Raw genomic sequence first — 20406 nt, 5'->3', positions numbered from 1 at the left:
AAAGGATATTGCATACCACAGGATGCCGTGCTCATCAGTAAAAGCTGAGGGAAAGGAGGATGAGAAGAGGGCATTCATGGTCACTGATCCACGCGATGAAGCCCTGCTTTCCTGGAAATGGCTAAACCCCTGCCTGCCCATGGGAAGTGGTGAATGCATTCTTCATTTTGCTTCGCTTGCCCGTGCAGCTTTTGCTTCACTTATTCAACTGTCTTTGTCTTGACCTATGAGTTTTATGGCTTTTGCCGCTTCTGATTCTCTCCCCCATCCTGCTGGGCGTGGAAGGGGTGAATGCGCCATTGATTCTGGGTGTTTAGTTGCTGGCCAGGGTCAAACCACCGCTAATTCCTACCACAGTATCCTCCTTTCTGGTCTCTCCTTTGACCCCCACGCAGGCTCCCACCCAACCTGTTGCCTGTACCATAGAGGAGCTCCATTTATCTGAGCTGCCCTGACATCAAACAGGTGATCCCCTGCTCCTCGCCTTTCCTGTTGCTCTCTCCTACAGACCCTGTACGTCCATCTAGTACAAAAGCTGTGAGAAATGTCCTTCCCCACCTCGGCTTTTATTGCGCTCATGTCACAGCTCTGTGATGGCACACGGCGCTCCTGTTGTCTGCGCCCCAGGCTCTGGGATGTGGTGCACATTTGGGCTGCAGCACCTCAGATGTGGCACCAGGGCCAAGGGCAGACTTGTCACATGGAAAACCGGTACCCCGAGATGGGACCCCTTGTGTGGAAAGGCTGTGCTTGACAGCAGAGGCACGCTGGAGCGGCTGGCGGGTGGCCTCGTAATGATGACTGAGGTTCCCACAATGAGAGCTAAAGCTGCAGTCCCCAAGGCCAGAGAGAAACAGGCCTGGGTTGCACAGCCCTGGCAGGAGAGGGCTTTGCTGTCCCAGGGGACTCTGCAGCACTGTGGGGACAGAGGTGAAGCCGATCTCCATGAAGGACAAGCTGCTGCTGCTGAGAAAGCCCTTGGGTAAGGACAGCCTGTGATCCAGCCACACTGTGGACATCATGCTGGGGCTGACTGGCTAGATAGCAGGTCTGCAGAGAAGGCCCTTGGGGTCCTGCAGGACAAGCAGGACAACCCTCGTGGCAAAGGCCAGCAGCCTCCTGGGCTGCATCAGGAACAGCATTGCTGGCAGATGGAGGGAGGTGACCCTTCCCCTCTACTCGGCACTGGTGAGGCAACATCTGGGGTGCTGTGTCCAGTGCAAGAGAGTTGTTGACCTCCTAAAGCAAGTCCAGCAAAGGGCCACAACGCTGCCTTATGGGACTGCGACATCTTCCATAAGAGGAAAGGAGAGATCTGGGACTGTTCAGTCTGGAAATGAAAAGGCTTCGAGAGATCTAATTAATGGGTATAAATGCCTGATGGGGGGGAATGAAGATAAGGGAGCCAAACTCTTCTCACTAGTTCCCAGGGACAAAACAAGGGGTGTTGGTCACAGATAAAATCGCATGAAATTTTGTCCGAAATCAAGCAAACACTTTTTGACTGTGAGGGTGGTGAAACACTGGAACATTTTGCCCAGAGAGGTTGTGGAGTCTCCATGCGTGGAGATACTCCAAACCCACCTAGGCAATGTCCCGAGCCACCTGCTCTAGCTGACCCTGCCTCAGTTGGGGTGTTGGACTAGATGATCTTCAGAGGTTCCTTCCAACCTCCACTATTCTGTGAGTATAAAGGAGAAAGTAGGACAGAAAGAAATGAACACCACCTAATCTTTACAAGAAATACCTTGCAATCCTGTGGAGAGGACCCATGCTGAGAAGGGGAAAACTGTAAGGAGGAAGGAGAGGCAGAGATGAACTGTTATATACTGACTGTCACCCTCCACTTCCCATCCCCCTTGTGCCTCTCAGGTCTGGAGGGAGTAGCCGTAATGTGACCAGGAAAAAAAGAAGTGAGGTGGGGGAGTGGTCTTTAATATTTTTATCAGAGTTTATCACTATCCAAATCTCTTTTGACAATAAATTAGTAATTGCTACGTCACTTCTTTGTCTTTATCTAGACCTCTGAGTGTTTTAATCTTATTGTCCTCTGCCCAATCGCCCTCCCTCACCCCCCACCCCTCCCAATCTCTTGAGGAGTACCAGTGAGTGAACAGCTGGGCGTCTGTCTGGCTGCTAGCCAAGGTGAACCCACCACAGGACCACAGCAGGACTGCTTTGTCCAATACGGGCTCCCCAGCACAAGGAAGACCGTGACAGGCTGGAGCGAATCCTGTAGAGGCCAGAAAGATGGCTGGGGCCTGGAGCACATTATGGGAGAAGAGAGGCTGAGAGAGCTGGAGTTTTGAGAAATGCCTCAGAGCCAAACACTCGAGCAAAGACCAGGCGAGTTGGTGGGATTTCAGTCAATGGAGATTTTCAATATTTGTCAAGACAAGGCCACGAGCACCTGATCTCGCTAGGGCTGTCTGAGACTGGGTTCGGCTGAGAGACCAGCTGTGGCAAGAGCTATGGGACACTGTGTGCAATGAGTGTCAGTAGGAAACTGGTTCCCTTTTTATTAATAATGGCAGTAGAGTTGGGTACTACTGAGCCCCGGAGGAGAACAGGGGTGACCATCCAGCAAAGGTTCCTCGTCGGTGCTGGGGTGTATGGCTTGAGATGAAGATGGCTGGTGCCTGGAGTGGTCAGGGAAAATTGCCCTGGGGTAGCTTCCCCAGGGTGTCCATGGGAACATGACACAGACCAGGCCCCTCTCTTCTGCACCTTTGGTGCCTTGCTTCCTTCACTGTGTCACAGGCCCTGCCCTGTGAGCACCCTGCTACATGCCCTCAGCCTGCAAACTCACACAGCAGAGCTCTACATAGGGGTTTTCTTCTCCCAGACACTTTCCTGCCCAATGCATCTCCTCCCTGGCTCTCCCCACCTCCCCTGCTCTCTCCCCAGCCCAGCCAAGCCCAGCAGCTCAGTTTGGGCTGGCCGCACAGCAGTGCCCACCACAGGGTGCTGAAGAGCTCTTAGCACTCACCCCACAGCCCCAGACCCTCTAAAGGGCACAGCAGGTCCTGGGGTGCAGAGAGGGGTCTCAGCCTGTCCATCAGACCCAGGGCTGAGGGCCAGCCATAGCACGAGGAGACAGAGGCCAGAGTCTCCTGTTGTCCCCTGCTCTTGGCGCCAAGAAAAATGTTTTGGCAGCTGACAGAAGCCCCTCTGAGCCAGCCCCTCTCCCCAGCACAAGAATTCTGGTCCAGGGGCTCCTCAGGTTGCTTCTGCTATTTCAGCGGCAGTGATGCCTGCCTTGAGCAGTGGATGCAGAAATCGGTCTTGCTTTTTCATTTATCGCCACCTGGAAGCACAGAGTTGCTCCTTTGCACTTGTCCAGTGATGTCCCTGACCCCAGAGAGCCTTTCCCCAGGGGTCTGTGCCCATGGAGAACCCAAGCACAGCAGCACAGCCTCATGGGGGCAATGTCTTCCACCTGCTCCTGACCTCAGCTTTGGAAGAATTGCCCAACCTCCAGAAATCTGCACAGAGCAAATCTCCTTTTATTAAAGACATGTGACATAGGAGGCCAGCTGTACCATCATGCCCAACACATGTACAAAGGCCTCTGGGTCAAACAGGCTGAGTTCAAGACTCTGGAGAAGTGGAGTGGATGCAGACATTTCAGGACAAACAGAATTATGAAAGATAAAATGCCCAAACCACAGGAGAATCCTGATATGAATTGGAAATCCCTTGTGAAGACACATGGGCAGCTTATTGCTGCTGAGAGGCTGCTGATTGGATCAGCTTCTTAAGTGCGTCCTTGAGTTCCTGGTTCCTCATGCTGTAGATGAGAGGGTTCACTACTGGAGGCATCACCGAGTACAAAATTGCCACCACCAGATCTAGAGATAGTGAAGAGGTGGAGGGAGGCTTCAGGTAGGCAAAAAATGAGGTGCTGATGAACAGGGAGACGACGGCCAGGTGAGGGAGGCACGTGGAAAAGGCTTTGTGCCGTCCCTGCTCTGAGGGGATCCTCAGCACCACCCTGAAGATCTGCACATAGGACAGCACAATGAAAGCAAAACAACCAAAGACTAAGCAGGCACTGACCACAATAAGCCAAACTTCCCTGAGGTATTCTGAGTCTGAGCAGGAGAGCTTGAGGATCTGCGGGATTTCACAGAAGAACTGGTCCAGGGCATTGCCCTGGCAGAGGGGCAGTGAAAATGTATTGGCCGTGTGCAGGAGAGAGTTGAGAAAGCCACTGCCCCAGACAGCTGCTGCCATGCGGACACAAGCTCTGCTGCCCAGGAGGGTCCTGTAATGCAGGGGATGGCAGATGGCAACGTAGCGGTCATAGGCCATGACTGTGAGAAGAAAATACTCTGCTCCAAGAAAGAAGGAAAACAGAAAGACCTCTGCAGCACATCCTGCAAAGGAAATGGCCCTGGTGTTCCAGAGGGAATTGGCCATGGATTTTGGGAGAGTGGTGGAGATGGAGCCCAGGTCTATGAGGGAGAGGTTGAGAAGGAAGAAGTACATGGGGGTGTGGAGGCAGTGGTTGCTGGCTACAGCTGTGATGATGAGGCCATTAGCCAGGAGGGCAGCCAGATAGATTCCCAGCAGGACCCAGAAGTAGAAGAGCTGCATCTCCCATGTGTCTGCAAGTACAAGCAGGAGGAATTCAGTGATGGAGCTGCTGTTGGACATTTGGTCCCTCTGGGCATGGGGAGCTGTTCAAGATGGAAAAGACAGAGAGAAGTTGGGGGATTCTTCACTAAGCAAAATCAAAGCCATTTATCATAGACCCGCCTCTGTTTCCAAAACTCAATTTTTATTTTCTAGGATACCTTCCTTCAGCTACATGGCTGGAGCTCTGGTTGGTGCTGGCTAAGCATGCCATGATGAGCAGGGACTCTGCTCATTGGATACTGATGGGTCAGCCCTGCTCAGCAGCAGAGGGTTGATGGGGACAGTGTTGTCAGGGGCCAGATCTGGTGTTCTACTTTCTCAGATGAAACCGCATGTAAAGCAGAAGGGCTTATCAGCATCTGCACTCCCAGTGCTAATGAACCACAAAGGCAGAGGAAGTTTAGGAGGTTTGGGGTCTTTTAAAGCTGTCCACATCTCACCCTGGGAGTGTTCTTGGATGCCAGAAAACTTCAGCATTTCTGCTGCATCCAGGAAGAACAGGGTGAGTCCTGCAAGGCTAGAAGATATCCTGCAGCTCAGTGCAGAGTGAGAGGAGACGGTCTCTCCCTCTGTCTCATTCCCAGCAGACTTGGGCTTGCACCTTTCTAAAGTGGAGGGTGATCACACTCCATGTTACCCTGAAAGGGCACCAGAAACCACTGAGAGCAGAGGGATCCACTGCAGACAACTACATGTCTCATGCTTTCTCAAGGTCTCAGCTCCCCACTTCTAAGCAAGGACAGACACGGCTCATTTCACCAACCCAACAGCATTTCTGTGGTTGTGGCATATCTGCATTTCTCCATTGGGCTTTCAGATAACACAGTAGTGCTATGCGACACGTTGGCATCCTGGAGGGCAGCTCACAGCTTCCATGGACACCCAAAGGACATACCCAACATTTGAATGTCAGTGAAAGAATGTGGACCCATTCCCCACCCCCACAGCCTGCATTGCCCACAGCCCCACAGGTCAGAGGAAAGCGGGGACACTGGTTCCCATGGACACACCGGCATGAGTGGATGAACAAGATCAGTGTGGGGCTCTGCAGCTGAAATTCCCATCCCCAGGGAGGCTGACAGCAATAAAATAATAACTTTAAAAGAGACACGAGGTAAAACCAGGAGAAATCCCATGAGGGTCCGGCTGGGAGAGGCATGGGGAGAGGCAGCCGGACACTCAGGACAGCGGTACCCTCACCCCGCTGGGCACACCACCGCCCAGACACTGATAATGCAGGACAGGTGCCCTCAGCCCCATCGCTGGGCAGCAGCAATGGGGCACGTGGCAGGAGGGATGCCCTTTGCCTCTTCTGCTGCTCTGCCGGGCACAGAGCTGACTCCCACCCCAGACCCCATGGCCGTGAGGGCTGAAGGCTGTGCTGGGTGGCTCAGGGAAGGCATCTGCACTGCAGGGGTTGCTGGAGGTGCCCATATCTCCCCTGCAGCAGGGTTCCCATGAGCAGCTCCCTCCTTCCCTGCCCATCTCCGCTGCCTGGAGCTCTTCGTGCCAGCAGCTCTTTCCCTGCCCCCATGTCTCTTCCCTGCCAGTGCTCACAGACCCCATCCCAGCCCCTGTGTGCCCAGCTTTGCCCCGCAGCCTCTGCGTGTGTGCAGGGGCTAAGGAGCAGGTCCCCCAAACCCTGGTGAGACTGGAAAGGGGATACTGGTGTTGTCTGTAGCCCCCAGAGCTGTCAACCAAAGGCACAGACTCAGGAAAGCTCCTTATCTCTACAGGGATCCCATCAAGGTGGGAAACATGAAAAGACAGACCCTTTCTCTTTCAGGGAACTCCATCTTGAAGAGTGCCCTCAGGAATGCCCAAAGGTGCTGTGGAGCTGTGGGCAGCCCTGACCCACACAGCACCATCGTGACAGTAAAAGGACCCTGTCCTACCAAGGGTCACTCCTTCCACCCACAGCTTATCCCCACAGCGCCGTGGGAGGTCCCTGGGCAAGGGGAGAGCTGACCCTGGCAGGCGGCAGAGTCCCTGCCCCGGCACACAAACCCCAGGGTGCAGAGACCCTGCTGGCAAGGACAGCAATGCCCACCCCTGCCTGCACACCCACCTTCACAGCCCTTCGGCCATTCCTGGGAGAAGGCAGCCGTCATGCCCTGTGCCTCTGATGGTGCGGCAGGGAAGTCCCGACCTGGAGAACGTCATCTTCTTCCACAGCAGAGAAGTTGTGAGTTTCCTCCTGAAAGATGCCACAGGCTGTGGGAGGTGCCACCTTTTGGAGATCTCTCCAGCTACTGCGGGGTCTTTGATTTGGGAAGAGTTCTCCCCCCATTCACCCTCAGCACCCTCCCTCTCCAGACTGCCTTTAACCTCTCTCGGCCTCCCTGCTTCCCTCGCTGCCTGCAGGCAGTGCCCCCAGCCCTGCTCCTGGGCAGAGCTGTCTCTCTGCAGCACTGCCCTCTTGCCAGGAGCTCCCTCCGGCCCAGCAGCCCGGCCCAGATCAGCAGCAGAGGACCAGCCCAGGGCAGCAGCTTTTCTGTATCCTCTGGGCTCCCTGGAGGTGTCCCTGGGGCTCCAGGGGAACCTGCTGGGAAACAGGATGAAGTCATCACTTGTTTTCCTCCCTCAGCTGTGGAGAGACACTTCTGTCCAGGAGTTTCAATTCTCAATCAGAGACAAGTTGAGGTCCAAGAATAACTTTTTTCTTTGTTTATTAGACAGGATACCCAGACAATGCCAGGGAGCAATCTCCTTTTCCTGTTAGGAGGGAAGAGATTCTGATGAGTCAATGGAGGCTTCTCAGCCTGGGTTTGTAGTCCCTGGGGCTACAACAGGAGCTCCATCCTATGCTCACCACAAACCCCCAGCAGGAGGCATTCCTCTGGCCTCACTTCAAAAGGGCACAAAAGCGGCTCCTGCATGTGAGCTCCTGGTCTCAGCTACCTTGTGAAATAATGGAGAGGGAGGGCAGGAGGAAGATGTTTGGACACAGACACCTGGGGACATCTTTGATGGCAGGGGTGACCAAGAGGCATGCTGGGAACTGCCAGCTCTAGTGGAGCAGTTCATAGAGACAGGGCAGCATCTGGGGGCATCTTGGTGGAGGCTGGTGGGAAATCCCTTTGGCCAACTTCAATGACACAAGGTGCCCACGTGGAGGACAAGTGCCCCTGTAACTCTTCCTTCTGTCCAGGGCAGCCCATAGAGGGATTCAGCTGACCAAAAGGAGTCACGTGGCACAGGCAGAGCTCAGTCTCTCTCTTCTCTATCAGCTGTCTTTTCCACATGTCCCCGGAGTATGATGGCAGTTATCTCACATGCATCCCTTCATTGCCTGACCTAATTCAGGACAGGGGAACCTCAATATAGTTTACAGATTCCGTCCTCTAGTGCTCAGGGAGGTGCCAAGGCTGTTCAGAAAAATTTCATGCGCCGGACAGGGACAGCAGAGGTCCTGTACAGGAGCCCTGTCCCCACCCAGCCTGGCTGTGTGACAGGCATCACCCAGAGCATCTCAGACAGAGTGGGTGCCTTTGGGCCAGTGACTGAATCCCACCCCTGCAGTGGCACGAGGTCTGTCCCTTCTTTCTCCAGTAGAGTGCATGAACAGCAAGGACATCACACCAGTCTCCTACTGTGTTCCTTCGCTCTCTAACTCTGCTGCTTCTTCTCTCCTCCAGTGTTTAACCCTTGATGACACGATCATGGATCAGGCCAATGATTTTCACAGTGGTCCTGAACCACATGATGTCCACACTAAGGACACTCTCAACATCTTCTCTTCCTTCCTGAGATCAGCTTCACCTCCACCACAGGCCCTCATGGAAGCAGAGACACAACAGACAGCAAACCCCTCTCCTGCTCAGACCGCACAGCCCAACTCTGCTTCTCTTTGGCATTGGACTGAGAAGGGTTTGCTCCCTTTGTGAGAACCTCATTTCTTCTTCGCACTGCCATGTGCCATCCACTCCAGTGTGTCTCTGCTCTGAAGCAAAGCTGCAATGTTTTTGGGAAGTGACAGCCCATGGCAAATCCTCAGAACACCACAGCTTTGCGTGGTGTTTTTCTCTGTGCAATACTCAGTGAGGAAAGAGAGTCATCAGTAGAGCTTGGGACGCCATCGGGTCAGGGTGATGTGGGGACGCAGGGGTGGTGGTTAAAATCTGCCGAGAAATAGTCACTGGCATAGGACAGTGTAGGAGAGCCTGTGGTGGGGATTGCGCCTTTGTGGGGGCTGTGACTACCCGACAGAACTGCAGTCCTCGTGCAACCGACTATGGCTGCTGTCTCTTACCATCAGGACCCCAAGAGGACACCAGGGCCCTACAGCACCAGCATTTTCCTGCCACTTCACTCACCCACTTACTCCATAGAGCCAAGGAGGAGCCCTCGCATTGTCCTGCACTGGGCATCTCACACCCCCACATCTCACTGCCCCCAGGAGGAGCCCTGAGTGTCCCATGAGGGAAAGAAATCCCATTCCTGAGGGCAAGGATCCCCATTGCTAGGGGAAGTGGGTCAGGGCTCGAACATCCAGCTTGATGAAACACATCCAGGGCTTTCACAGCCACTTACACATTGGATTTTCAACCTGTAACCAGTGCCTCTGACTTCCTGCTTCACCAGCCCCCAGGGATGGTCCCTTTCCTGGTCATTCCCTCCATGGTCTCTCCAGTGATGGCCCTCAGTGGGGCTCGCTAACACCCTCAGAAACTTGCAGCTTTGCTGCTGCCTTTTACTTCTCCAGAGGCTTGGTCAGTCTGTCAGGATCTGCAGTTCAGGAACGTGGCACCAGAGGGCTCATTCACATGCACAGCTCACAAGCCAGGTCTCTGACCATGATTTCCTCCACTCCTCAGTTCTTATCTGCTTAATGAGAGAGATGTCAACAGTGACAATATTTCAATACTAAAAAACTGTAAGGAAGGACTTCCTTTTTTCCCCACTTGTCTTCATTTGTCTTCTTACACATTAAGTGATATCGGCAATCTCCAAACGCTACTGAAAGCGAGCATCTCCAAATGGGGCCTGAATGTGTAGGGCAATCAAGACCCTTTATGTCAGACACCCTGTGGGCGGTCTTTCTCCCAACCCCCCCAACCCCCATTTCTCTCTTCAGCCACCTGAGACTACAGCAGCCTTGTTCACAGCTGAGCTTCCTCCACTGCAGTCCATTGGCACCAGTTTCCACGTTTTTTACCCAGAGAACAAGCTGCACGCAGACAGAGAGGGATGTTTCCTTCCTAAATGTCACAGAAACAAAACCAAAGGAGGAGATGGTTCAATACAAAAATAAAAAACACTCTTCTGCTTTAAATGAAGTCCACATTACTTCCTCTGAAGTCCACTGTTCACAGCAGATGGCCTTAGACCAACAGAAAACACATTTGTCTGCCAAGCCCAGATCCAAAGACCCCAAAGCCCTCCCTGTAATGGCCTCTGTTTCACCATATTCAATCTTGGCTCACAGTGAGGCACACCTTGATGTCATGAGCTCCCTCGATCCACAGAGGGAAGCAAAGAGACAAAGTGAACAAAATGCTTTTTTTGAATAGCCAAATCTGCACTAATCCCAGTGTATCTGGGTTACAGGAGCACCTTTAGGAGACTCTGCAGCATCTAGACACACCCGTTTCTCATTCCCCTCCAGCGCTGGACAGCTTGGGTGCAATTGTCAAGAATTCCCTTTAATCAAAGGGAAAGAAATGAGTTGTCTCAAGTGAGATACTTTCGCTACCCTGCCTCTCCTCTAACTCCTATTGCTGAAAGACTCCCAGCAGACCTGAGACATGTGAACCAGTGCCATGTGGGGCCATCACCTACCCATGGGTATCTCTGAGGCAGTGGCCACCTCTGTGTGGGCAACTGCATCAACCCCTGAAGGAAGATGTTAGGCAGAAGCTGAAACAACTCAGTGTTAGAAGCGTGTAAGAAGTCTCAACTTGATTCATAGGCCATGGACACGCACCAGCAAACTGATGGCCCTTTCTCTCCCTCTCTGGAAGTACAGAATTATGCATCTGGTCCCTTCTGACTGGTAACATTTGACTTTGCTCAAGTAGCCCCTGCTTTGATTCCTATCCACGGTTGGCTGTTTTCCTCTAGAGTCCTGCCTTGAGGCACAGAGGCCTGGGAGACCTTGCTGCTGATAACGCAGTCAGAGAGCACACAACATAGATCTATCTATGCCCACTTTTTAGCAGTGATACCATCTTATCTGTGCTTCTTTTTCCACTGTCCCTGAAGTAGTACCAGGTCGTTATGGTGCCCTTGAATTGACTCTGAAGTTTCAGCTGAGTTTTGATATAGACCATTTCTGCGCTTGGAAGACGCTGTCCTTGAAGACCAGCTGTACTGAGCTCGGCTGCCTTTCAATGCTGCCAACCATGAGATCCCCACTCAAACTCCCAGGACCAGGCTGAAGTCTGCTCCTCTGATGTCTGGCATTTGCCTTTCCTTCCTCACTCTCCTTGGGAGCTGCGTTGCAACTGTTTCAGTGTCACGAGAGCCAAGGCTTACAAGGACCTTCAAGTCCCTGACCATCTCTTCCACGCTGGCAAGGATCACATCCAGGCTTGCATTGCCCTTGTCGGCCTGTCTGGCAGCTGTGCTGAGAAGATCTCCAAAGACACTCCAGAACCCTCCTGGACTGTTTCACACTGCTGTGTTCCCCTTCCAGGAAATGCCAGGGCCTTTAACGTCCCCAGTGAGGCCCAGGCTCCTCCATCCAGACACTTCCATTGGTTTCATTAAACAAGACTGTGCCAGCTTCCCCACCTTGACTGCGGGTTCCTCGTCTCCCACCGCCATGTCACCTTGACTGGCCCTTCCTCTGACCCTCATTCACAAGGGCTCACCCAACTTGTAGCCTTCATCATGAAGGAGCTCCATACATCAAAGAAACTTCATTGCTTTGGGTTTACCCCACGCCAGATCCTTCCAGCCTGTCTCTCCTGAAAAGCCAGTTCCCATCCCATTCGCCCAGGGGTCTGCCTTGTCTCACCATGCCTTGGCAGTTATGCCATGGATGTCAAAAAGCACATGCTCCAGCTCCTCCTGGCTTTGCCCTTGCCTGAGGGCAAGAGCGCATATTTGGGCTGTAGCACCGCAGCATTGGGGTCCCTGGGGGTGTCCTTAGGGATCCAGGGCAATCTGCTGGGAAAAAGCCTGAAGTCATCCCTGATGTTCCCTCCCTCAGCTTGGGAGAGACACCTTTGTCAAACAGTTCATTTCTCAATCAGAGACAGATGGTGGACCAAGAATATCTTTTTCCTTTTCTTATTAAACCGGACACCCAGGCAATGCCAGTGAGCAATCTCCTTTTCCTGTTTGGAGGGAAGGGATTCAATGGCAACTCCATCACCCACTTCCTCCTCCCGGCATTCAGACACACGGGAGCTGCAGTTCTTCACCTTCTGGCTCTTCCTGGGCGTCTATCTGGCTGCCCTCCTGGGAAACGGCCTCATCGTCACCAGGGAAAAAAATCTGAAAAATCAACAAACCAACAAAAATACCCCAACCTCAACACTGTGAAAGCACTGCTACACAACAACGAAACCAGCAGTGTGTTTGGGTGGTTTTGGCTCAGAAACCCAAAATACAGCACCACACAGACTGCTTTGAGGAGAATTAACTTTACTCCAGACAAGCCATGTGACACAGGTCAATGGGAGAGCTTCCAGGGGTGACCTTCCAGACTGAGGGTGAGGGTTACTGCCTCTGGGAGTGTGACGCTCATTGCGTGTTAACAGCAACAGCTCTTTGGGCTTGTGCAAGACTTACTATTAAGTGTTATGGAAATGCCAAAGGAGGAATGAAGGTTGTTTGGGAATGGAGAAGTTTGAGAAAACCTCAAGAAAAGGGGCTAAAAGTAGCTCATTGTGTTTAAAGAGGTTGCTGGTAAAGCCCCTTGTGTGGCCATGGCCTGCAAGTGATCAGCCCAGCCTCTCCGGTCTTCTTCTCCAATTCCACCAAAGTGCTGCTGGGGTGAGGGGGCTCTCTGCTCTTGGTAGGTATGGAACTGTGAGCGCCAGCCACTGGAGTGGGGATGACAAGTCACAGGGGCTTGTGCACCTGAGGGGGCAGAAATGGAGAGCCCAGCGTGCATCCTTATCGTGTTGCTGGGTGGGTCAGTGTGCGTAACTGCTGGTAAACATGAGGCTGGAGAAGCCAGCCAGTAGGATAGAGACCTGGGAGCCAGGTATGAGAGAGACCATGACTGGATACCGGAGAGACCATAGGCTCTGGGAGCTGGCTAGTGGAGGGAGCAGGTGGTCCAAAGCTTCTGCTGGAGAAACTGTGGGGTCTTGGGGCTCTGGTACTGTTGAGGTTTTAGGCCTGGACCAGGAGGTGAAGGGACTATATGAGAGCAGCAGGAATATATGGAACTCTGCTTGGGGATGGACAATGAGTCAGCTGAGAGTTGATGGCTGAGGATTATCATGCAGACCAACATGGGCAATGCTATGGTGGGTGTCTGCTACAGACCTGCTGATCTGCAGGGGAGGAGAAGGAAGTAGACAAGGCCTTCTGCGGGTCCTGGTTCTCATGGGGCACTTGTGCTACCTGATAGCTTTTGGAGGGACAACATAGCAAGGCACAAGTCATCCCAGAGCTTTTTGGAGTACAGTGATGATAACTGTCCGACACAAATGAGTGAGAAACCAGTGAGATGAGACACTCTCTGGGACTTCATACTTGCAAAGAAGGAAAAGCTGGTCAGGGATATAAAAGAGTTTTAGATCCTGTGAAAAAGGAACAAGACAAATAGCAGGATACACGTCCTGGACTTAGGAGTGAAGACCTTGGCTTGTTGAGGGACATGCTTACAAGAATCCTATGGCATGTGGCCTGGGAGAGAAGAGGTAGATGTTCAAAGACCTCATCTTCAAGCTCAAGAATAGTCCATCCCAGAACCATTTGTATATGTGTGGTTGTATCTGTTTGAGGAGTGACTGTGGAGAGGAGGTGATCCATGCTCAGCTTCTGGATAGACTGCAAGTCCTGGTCTTCATGGGGGACTTGAGCTAAGATCTGGATGGTCTCATAGCCCTTGGTAGCTGGGACAACTGCCATAGCCAAGAGGGCAAAGACCTGGGTTCTGTTTGTGCCTTCCAGCCTTGCCAGTAGCTTGGCAATTTGCAGCACAGGTTGTCCCCCTCCTGCCCCTGCTTTCCTCCAGGCTGTGGACACCCATGGTGCTTTCCCCCCTTGCTCTCCCCTGGGAATTTCTGTACCTTCACTGATGTCTCTCTGCCCTCACCAGCTGCACTTTGTAGCAGTTTTGCTCTCTCCTGCTTTGTCCCACTTCCAAGGAAAGCTCAAAAATCTCAGAAAGCACCCTGCAGGCAGGTGACCTCACTCATCAGCCTTCTTGGAGCCTTTCACCTGAGCAGACACAAGTAACCTCACGAGGATCTTCTAAAACATGTGACTGCTGCTGGCCTTTCAGTTTCTTGGAAAGACACAAAGATGCCATCTGCCCGCTGCTGTCCCATCAGATACTCAGGCAGAAGGGACAAACCAACCCATATCCATTCCCTCTTCCTGGATGGGGCTCCACCATACAGGGGGGTAATAATGACATTCAACAGTGTTGGCCCAAATGCTGATCACTGAGGGATTCTGGTTACGACTGGCTTCTATTAGGACGTTGCACCACTGAGGACATTTGGCCCTGACCATCTAGCCAACTTCCTACCCACAGTATGATCACCTTCTTCAGCCCAGAGAGTTAGCATCAGTCTGGCTGTAAGGAGACTGTCAGGTACACAACATGCCCTTGTTTCTCCTAACCATTCTGGTCCAGCAAAGCCTTTCTTGTCCTTCCACTGCCTGGAGATGGCTGCAGGAGGATGTACCCCATCACTCTCCAAGGGACTGAGGAAGGCTGACCAGTTTAATTACCCCAATCCTCACCCCCGCCCTTCGTGAAGATGGGTTTGACATCTGCCTTTTCCATAGACCCCCAGAACCTTTCTAGCAGCTCTGGCACTTTAGACGGCACAATCCACAATCACAGAACAGGGTGACGTATCAGACAGGAGCACTTGCAGTGAGCCTGTCCAGGGCTGTGGAGATGAACGTCCCTGGGACGGTGGGGATTTGTTCCTGCAGTCACACACAGAAATGTCAGAGCTCTGTCGGGTGCCCACACCTCAGCTGGCCTCGGGCACTCCTCATACACACACGGCTGATCAGAGACACGAGTCCTTCCCTTGACCATGCAGAGGCAGTGCACGGCAGCTGTCACAGTGTCTTTCTGACGTCCTGCTGCCACCCCCAGAATCTGGGAGGCACCGCAGCCCTGCGGTGTGTCGCCCTGCTCTGCTCTCCTCCGGAGGATGGACACGGGGACCTCGGTTCAAGGAAGCATATCCCAGTGCTGCGTCCAGGTGTTTCCCCAGCGGATGTTACTCTCCAAGTGAATGACCTCGTCTGTCGCACTCGCCTTCATGGCACCCCCAGGAATAGCTGATGGCATTTGTGCTCACTCGGGTCCATCTCCCCACACGCACATGCTGTGCATGCTTAGGTTTCATGGGTACAATGCAAAGGTGGACTTCTGGCCTCCTCATTTGATGTCCCTCTATCTGAAGGGACAAAGAACCTCTCTGAGCCAGGGCGAGAGTCCATTGCTAGAAATGGAGGTTGTTCTTGGCTGGACCATGATGGTGGCCTTGGGGCAACTTTCCGGGGGTGTCCCATGGGCACAGGCACAGCCCAGACACTGCTCTGCTGCTCCGTCATGTCTATCGCAGGAGCCCGGCTGTGCCAGGACACTGCTGTGTGCCCCCAGCCTGCACACTCCCACACTTCAGCTCGTCCCTGGCTATTTCCTCTCCGGGGCACTTGCCAGCCCCACCAGCCAGACCCTCCCTGAATCTGGCCACCTCCTGCCCTCTCCCCAGCCCACACCAGCAGAGCAGACCCATTGGGACTGGTCCCACAGCAGGACATGGAGGCCAGTGAGAATGATCACCCAGCTGGCATGCTGTGGAGAACTCCTCCGCAGGTAGGTTGCAGCCCCAGCTGACAACCTTCCTGCCCAGGGTGGCGTGAGAGAATTGGCACAAGGCAAGACAAACATATCGGTGCAGGGTTTCTTATTTTTTTTAAACACACAGAGAGAGCGGCTCCTTACACAAACTCTCTGGCTCACACAAGACAGGCAAATGCTGACACCGAAACAAGATAAATGATGAATATTTTGTTGATGGCAGCATTGCAACCCAGAAAAGCTAAAAACTAAGGTAAAAAAGGGAAAAAGCCTACCAAAGACCGTCTAGGCCTATAAGGAGTTACATCATGTGTGATATGTAAGAGAAGCTAGGCGGTTCATTGCATCCTCCAAAAAAAACCAGTAATCAGTTTCCACAGGGCATCCTTGATCTCCTGGTTCCTCATGCTGTAGATGAGGGAGTTCACTGCTGGAGGCACCACCGAGTACAGAAATGACACCAACAGGTTCAGGGATTTTGATGAGATGGAGGGGGGCTTCAGGTAGGCAAATATGCCAGTGCTGACAAACAGGGAGACCACGGCCAGGTGAGGGAGGCACGTGGAAAAGGCTTTGTGCCGTCCCTGCTCAGAGGGGATCCTCAGCACTACCCGGAAGATCTGCACATAAGACAGCACAATGAAAACAAAACACCCAAAGACTAAACAGACACTGACCACAATAAGCTCAACTTCCCTAAGCACAGCAGCTGTGCAGGAGTGCTTGAGGATGTGGGCGATTTCACAGAAGAACTGGTCCAGGGCATTGCCTTGGCAGAGGGGCAGTGAAAATGTATTGGCCGTGTGCAGCACAGCATAGAGAAACCCACTGCCCCAGACAGCTGCTGCCATGCGGACACAAGCTCTGCTGCCCAGGAGGGTCCTGTAGTGTAGGGGATGGCAGATGGCAACGTAGCGGTCATAGGACATGACTGTGAGGAGGAAATACTCTGCTGATATAAAGACGAGAAAGAAAAAGACCTGCGCAGTACATCCTACATAGGAGATGACCCTGGTGTTCCAGAGGGAATTGGCCATGGCTTTGGGGAGAGTGGTGGAGATGGAGCCCAGGTCCAGAACAGAGAGGTTGAGGAGGAAGAAGTACATGGGGGTGTGGAGGCGGTGGTCGCAGGCAATGGCGGTGATGATGAGGCCGTTTCCCAGGAGGGCAGCCAGGTAGATGCCCAGGAAGAACCAGAAGGTCAAGAGCTGCAGCTCCCGTGTGTCTGCGAATGCCAGGAGTAGGAAGTGTGTGATGGAGCTGCTGTTGGACATTGCTTCTTCTGAGCATTGGGTACTGTCCAAAAAGAAAAGGCAGTTCAAAGATAGTGAAGACTTTTCTAAGAAAACAAAACAAAACAACACAAAACTGCTCTGTATCTCTCTGAAGCTTCAGAGACTGCCTTTCCCTCTTAAAGATGACCTTTGGCACGTCCCTCTTTTAAGCTCTAATTTGTGGTGGCTGAGGGTGCCCCAGGGAGCAGAAAACTCTGCTGTGAGCTCTGGAGGGGTGAGTCATACCCTGCAGAAATAGGCAAATAGGAACATGGCGTGATCTCAGGTTAAATCCACTCATAATGTCAAAGAGATTTTCATAGAATCATAGAATCATAGAATTGCTGAGGTGTGAAGGGATCTTTAAGATCATCAAGTCCAACCATTAACCTACCCTGACAACACCACTTCTAAAGCATGTCCCTAAGTACCACATCTACCCTTTTTTTAAACACTTCCAGAGATGGTGAATCCACCACCACCCTGGGAAGCCTATTCCAATGTTTAATAGCACATTCAGTGAAAAAGTGTTTCCTAACATTCAGTCTAAACCTCCCCTGACATAACTTAAACCCATTTCCTCTCATCCTATCACTTGTCACCAGGGAGAAGAGGTCAGCCCCCAGCTCTCTAAAACCTCCTTTCAGGTAGTTGTAGAGGGTGATAAGGTCTCCCCTCAGCCTCCTCTTCTGCAGGCTGAACAACCCCAGTTCGCTCAGCCGTTACTCATAAGATTTGTCCTCCAGACCGCTCTGTATTTTCAGCATTGTTGCTCCCTGTCCACCTGACTGCAGAGCAGAGCTGTGTGAATTTTGTTTTGTTTCTACTGTTCTTGTTTCCCCAATGCTCCCGAGGAGTGTTTTATGGCAGAAATTGTTGGACTTTCTGCCGCACTCCGTGTGAAGCCTTGTGGGTCCTGAGAGGCCGAGGGGCTGTCCCTCCGTGTGGGGTGAGGGCAGTCGGTCTGTCCAGCAGCCCTGCTCTCAGCTGCCCTGTGCTGGCACCTCTTGGAGCTGGATGATGATAGACTCAGCTGTTCCTCTGAGAAGGAACTGGCCACTGCTGGGACCAGAGGAATGCAGTTTCCCTGTGCCGCTCTCCAAAGCCCTCAGCCCGTCTCATCGTACCTGAGGAGGATCTCAGCCCTCCCCTCCCAGCCAGGGACACAGAGGACTCCCTGCAGCTGCCTGCGCCAAGACGCCCGGCAGCATTGCCATGACCTGAGCACTGAGGGGTGTCCTCCGTGGGGCTGCTGGCCAACACAGAGATGCCAGAGGAACGCTGTGCCCGTCTGGAGAGCAGCCTGCAGCCTAGCACGAGCCCCTCCAAGAAGGAGTTGAATGTCGTAATGGGTGGGGTGTCTGGAAGGGAGAATTGGGTCATTTGTTTTGCCCTGAGCCCACAGATTATGAGGAGACTTTACTCCCATGGACATATCGTCATGGCAGGAGCCAGAGGGTTGGTCTGTTAACTGCAGCTTAGCCCCAGCCCTCATCCCAGCAAGTCAAGTGCTGACAAGAAGGGGAGCAGACAGGGGAGGGGAAAACTGGAGAAATGCCCCAGTGCTGCTGCTGAGGGCGGCAGAAAGGGACAGGCGGTCGGGGACTGGGTCATTTCCCCTCTGCAAGGGTGAGGCCGCTGGGCAGGTGCCCCATGGCCGTCAGGGCAGAGGCTGGGCTGGGTGGGAGAGGAGAGCAGGGGTGGCTCCAGGGAAGGCGTCTGCCCTGCAGGGGATGGTGGGAGGTGCTGGGATCCCCCCTGCCCGGGCATTTCTGGCAGCAGTTCCCTCTCTCCCTGCCTATGTCTCTGCTGCCTGGAGCTGTCCCTGTCGGGACCAGTTTCTCTGTCCCGATGTCTCCTCACTGTCATTACTCATAGACCCCATCCCACACTCTGTCCAGCTCTGCCCTGCAGACCCCTCCTGGCAGCAGGGCACTGCCCAGGGGCATCTCTGGGTCTGCGGGGGATCAGGAGAGGCTCAGACAAGTGCTAACGAGAAAAGGGGTCTCTGTGCCAGCTCTGGAGTGGAGAAATCCATTCCCACGTCGCACTGCCCACCCAGCCAGCCAAGAGGGGGCATTTCCAAGCACAGACACCTTCCTTTTCAGCTGAAAGGTGCCCTGATGTCATGCTTGAGAAGGACCCTCTGCAAATGACCTTGGGGTGATCTGGAGCGGTGAGCAGCCCTGACCCTCAAAGCACCATCTTCAAAGCAGAAGGAACCTGCCCTGCCCTGCCTTGCCAGGGGTCACTCCTTCTACCCAAAGATATTTCTCACAGCATGGTGGGGAGCTCTCCAGACAGGCTGAGAGCTGATCCTGGCAGGCGGCAGAGTCCCTGCCCCCCACACACAGTCCCTAGGTTACAGGGACCATGCTGGCAAGGACAGCCCTCCCCACCCCTGCCTGCACACCCACCTTCACACCCCTCCAGACATTGCTGGGAGAAGGCAATCCTACTGCCCTGTCCCTCTGATGGTGCAGCAAGGGATCCCTGGTCTGGAGCATGTCTCCTCTACACTGGAGAGAGATCCCATAGGCTGTGGGCTATACCATCTTTCCGAGATCCTTCCAGGAACCACAGTTGCATTGCCCTGCACCCAGAGACTTACCCTGTTAAGGGCTGTGCAGATTTCTCCTCCAGTGAGTTGTCAGCTGTCCTCCTACTCCAGAGTGCATTTGCGCTCTCTCTGCCTCCCTTGTATCCCCTCGGTGCCTTCAGGACCAAGCAGCAGCCCTGCTGCGCTGTGCAGAGGAGCTGCTCCTGGGCAGAGCTGTCTCTCTGCAGCACTGCCCGCTTGCCAGGAGCTCCCTCCTTCCCGGGAGCCTGGCCCAGCTCAGCAGCAGAGGACCTGCCCAAGGAGGCACTTTCTTCTCTCCCTCCAGGCTCCCACAGGCATCCCTGGGGCTCCAGGGGACCTGCTGAAGTAATCACGGATGTTCCCTCCCTCAGCTGGAGGAGACTTATCTCCTGCGGCATTCCTTTTATTGGAAAAAGAGTTGGATGTGAGAATCGCCTCTCCTAGTATTGGACAGGACACCAGGGGGCTGTAAGAGAAGGATGTAAGATTTCCAAGCTGGGGAAGGGGGGGTGCGGGGGGCGATTCCATTGTGTGAATTGGGGCATTTCATCCTGGGTCTGTAGTCCCAGGGCCAGAAAGACATTCAGTTGTTGTTTGTCAATGTACCGTATCTGCTCTGAAGAAAAGCATTTGCATAGGTGAGGTCTCAGACACTTGGTACAAGGATTCCTCGAGGCGTGTCACAGCTTTTCTGGTGCCACAGCTGGTCTTCAAGGACAGCATCCTCCAAGCACAGCAAGGATTGAAACGCAGTCTAAACTCGAAAGGCAATTCAAGGGCACCACTAGGAGTGTTTACTACAGCAGGAACAGGTAAAGAAGCAACAAAGCTACTGTGTGGCCACTGCTGAGTTTCACAAGAGCAGGTGTAGGGAGAGCTGAGATTGTCCATGGCCTCTTTGCCTCAGTCTTCCCCAGCAAGGTCTTGCAGGCCTCTGTGGTTTGAGGGAAGAT

At 53.3% G+C, this 20406-nt stretch overlaps 1 protein-coding gene across 1 annotated transcript; it reads right to left on the bottom strand.

Moving 5' to 3' along the window:
- Positions 1-3720: 3720 nt before the first annotated feature.
- Positions 3721-16872, bottom strand: LOC309684211 (olfactory receptor 14A16-like; the record flags this gene model as incomplete). Its single annotated transcript, XM_082500151.1, has 2 exons — positions 3721-4457; positions 16665-16872. The coding sequence occupies 2 exons, from the start codon at positions 16870-16872 to the stop codon at positions 3721-3723; spliced, it is 945 nt and encodes a 314-aa protein (XP_082356277.1).
- Between the last annotated feature and the right edge of the window lie 3534 nt (positions 16873-20406).

Source organism: Vanellus vanellus (genome assembly GCF_965231255.1).
Source record: "Vanellus vanellus genome assembly, contig: HAP1_SCAFFOLD_45, whole genome shotgun sequence".
NCBI classification, from domain to species: Eukaryota; Metazoa; Chordata; class Aves; order Charadriiformes; family Charadriidae; genus Vanellus; species Vanellus vanellus.
The sequence above is the reverse complement of the archived record's forward strand: the minus strand, read 5'-3'. Positions and strand labels throughout refer to the sequence as shown.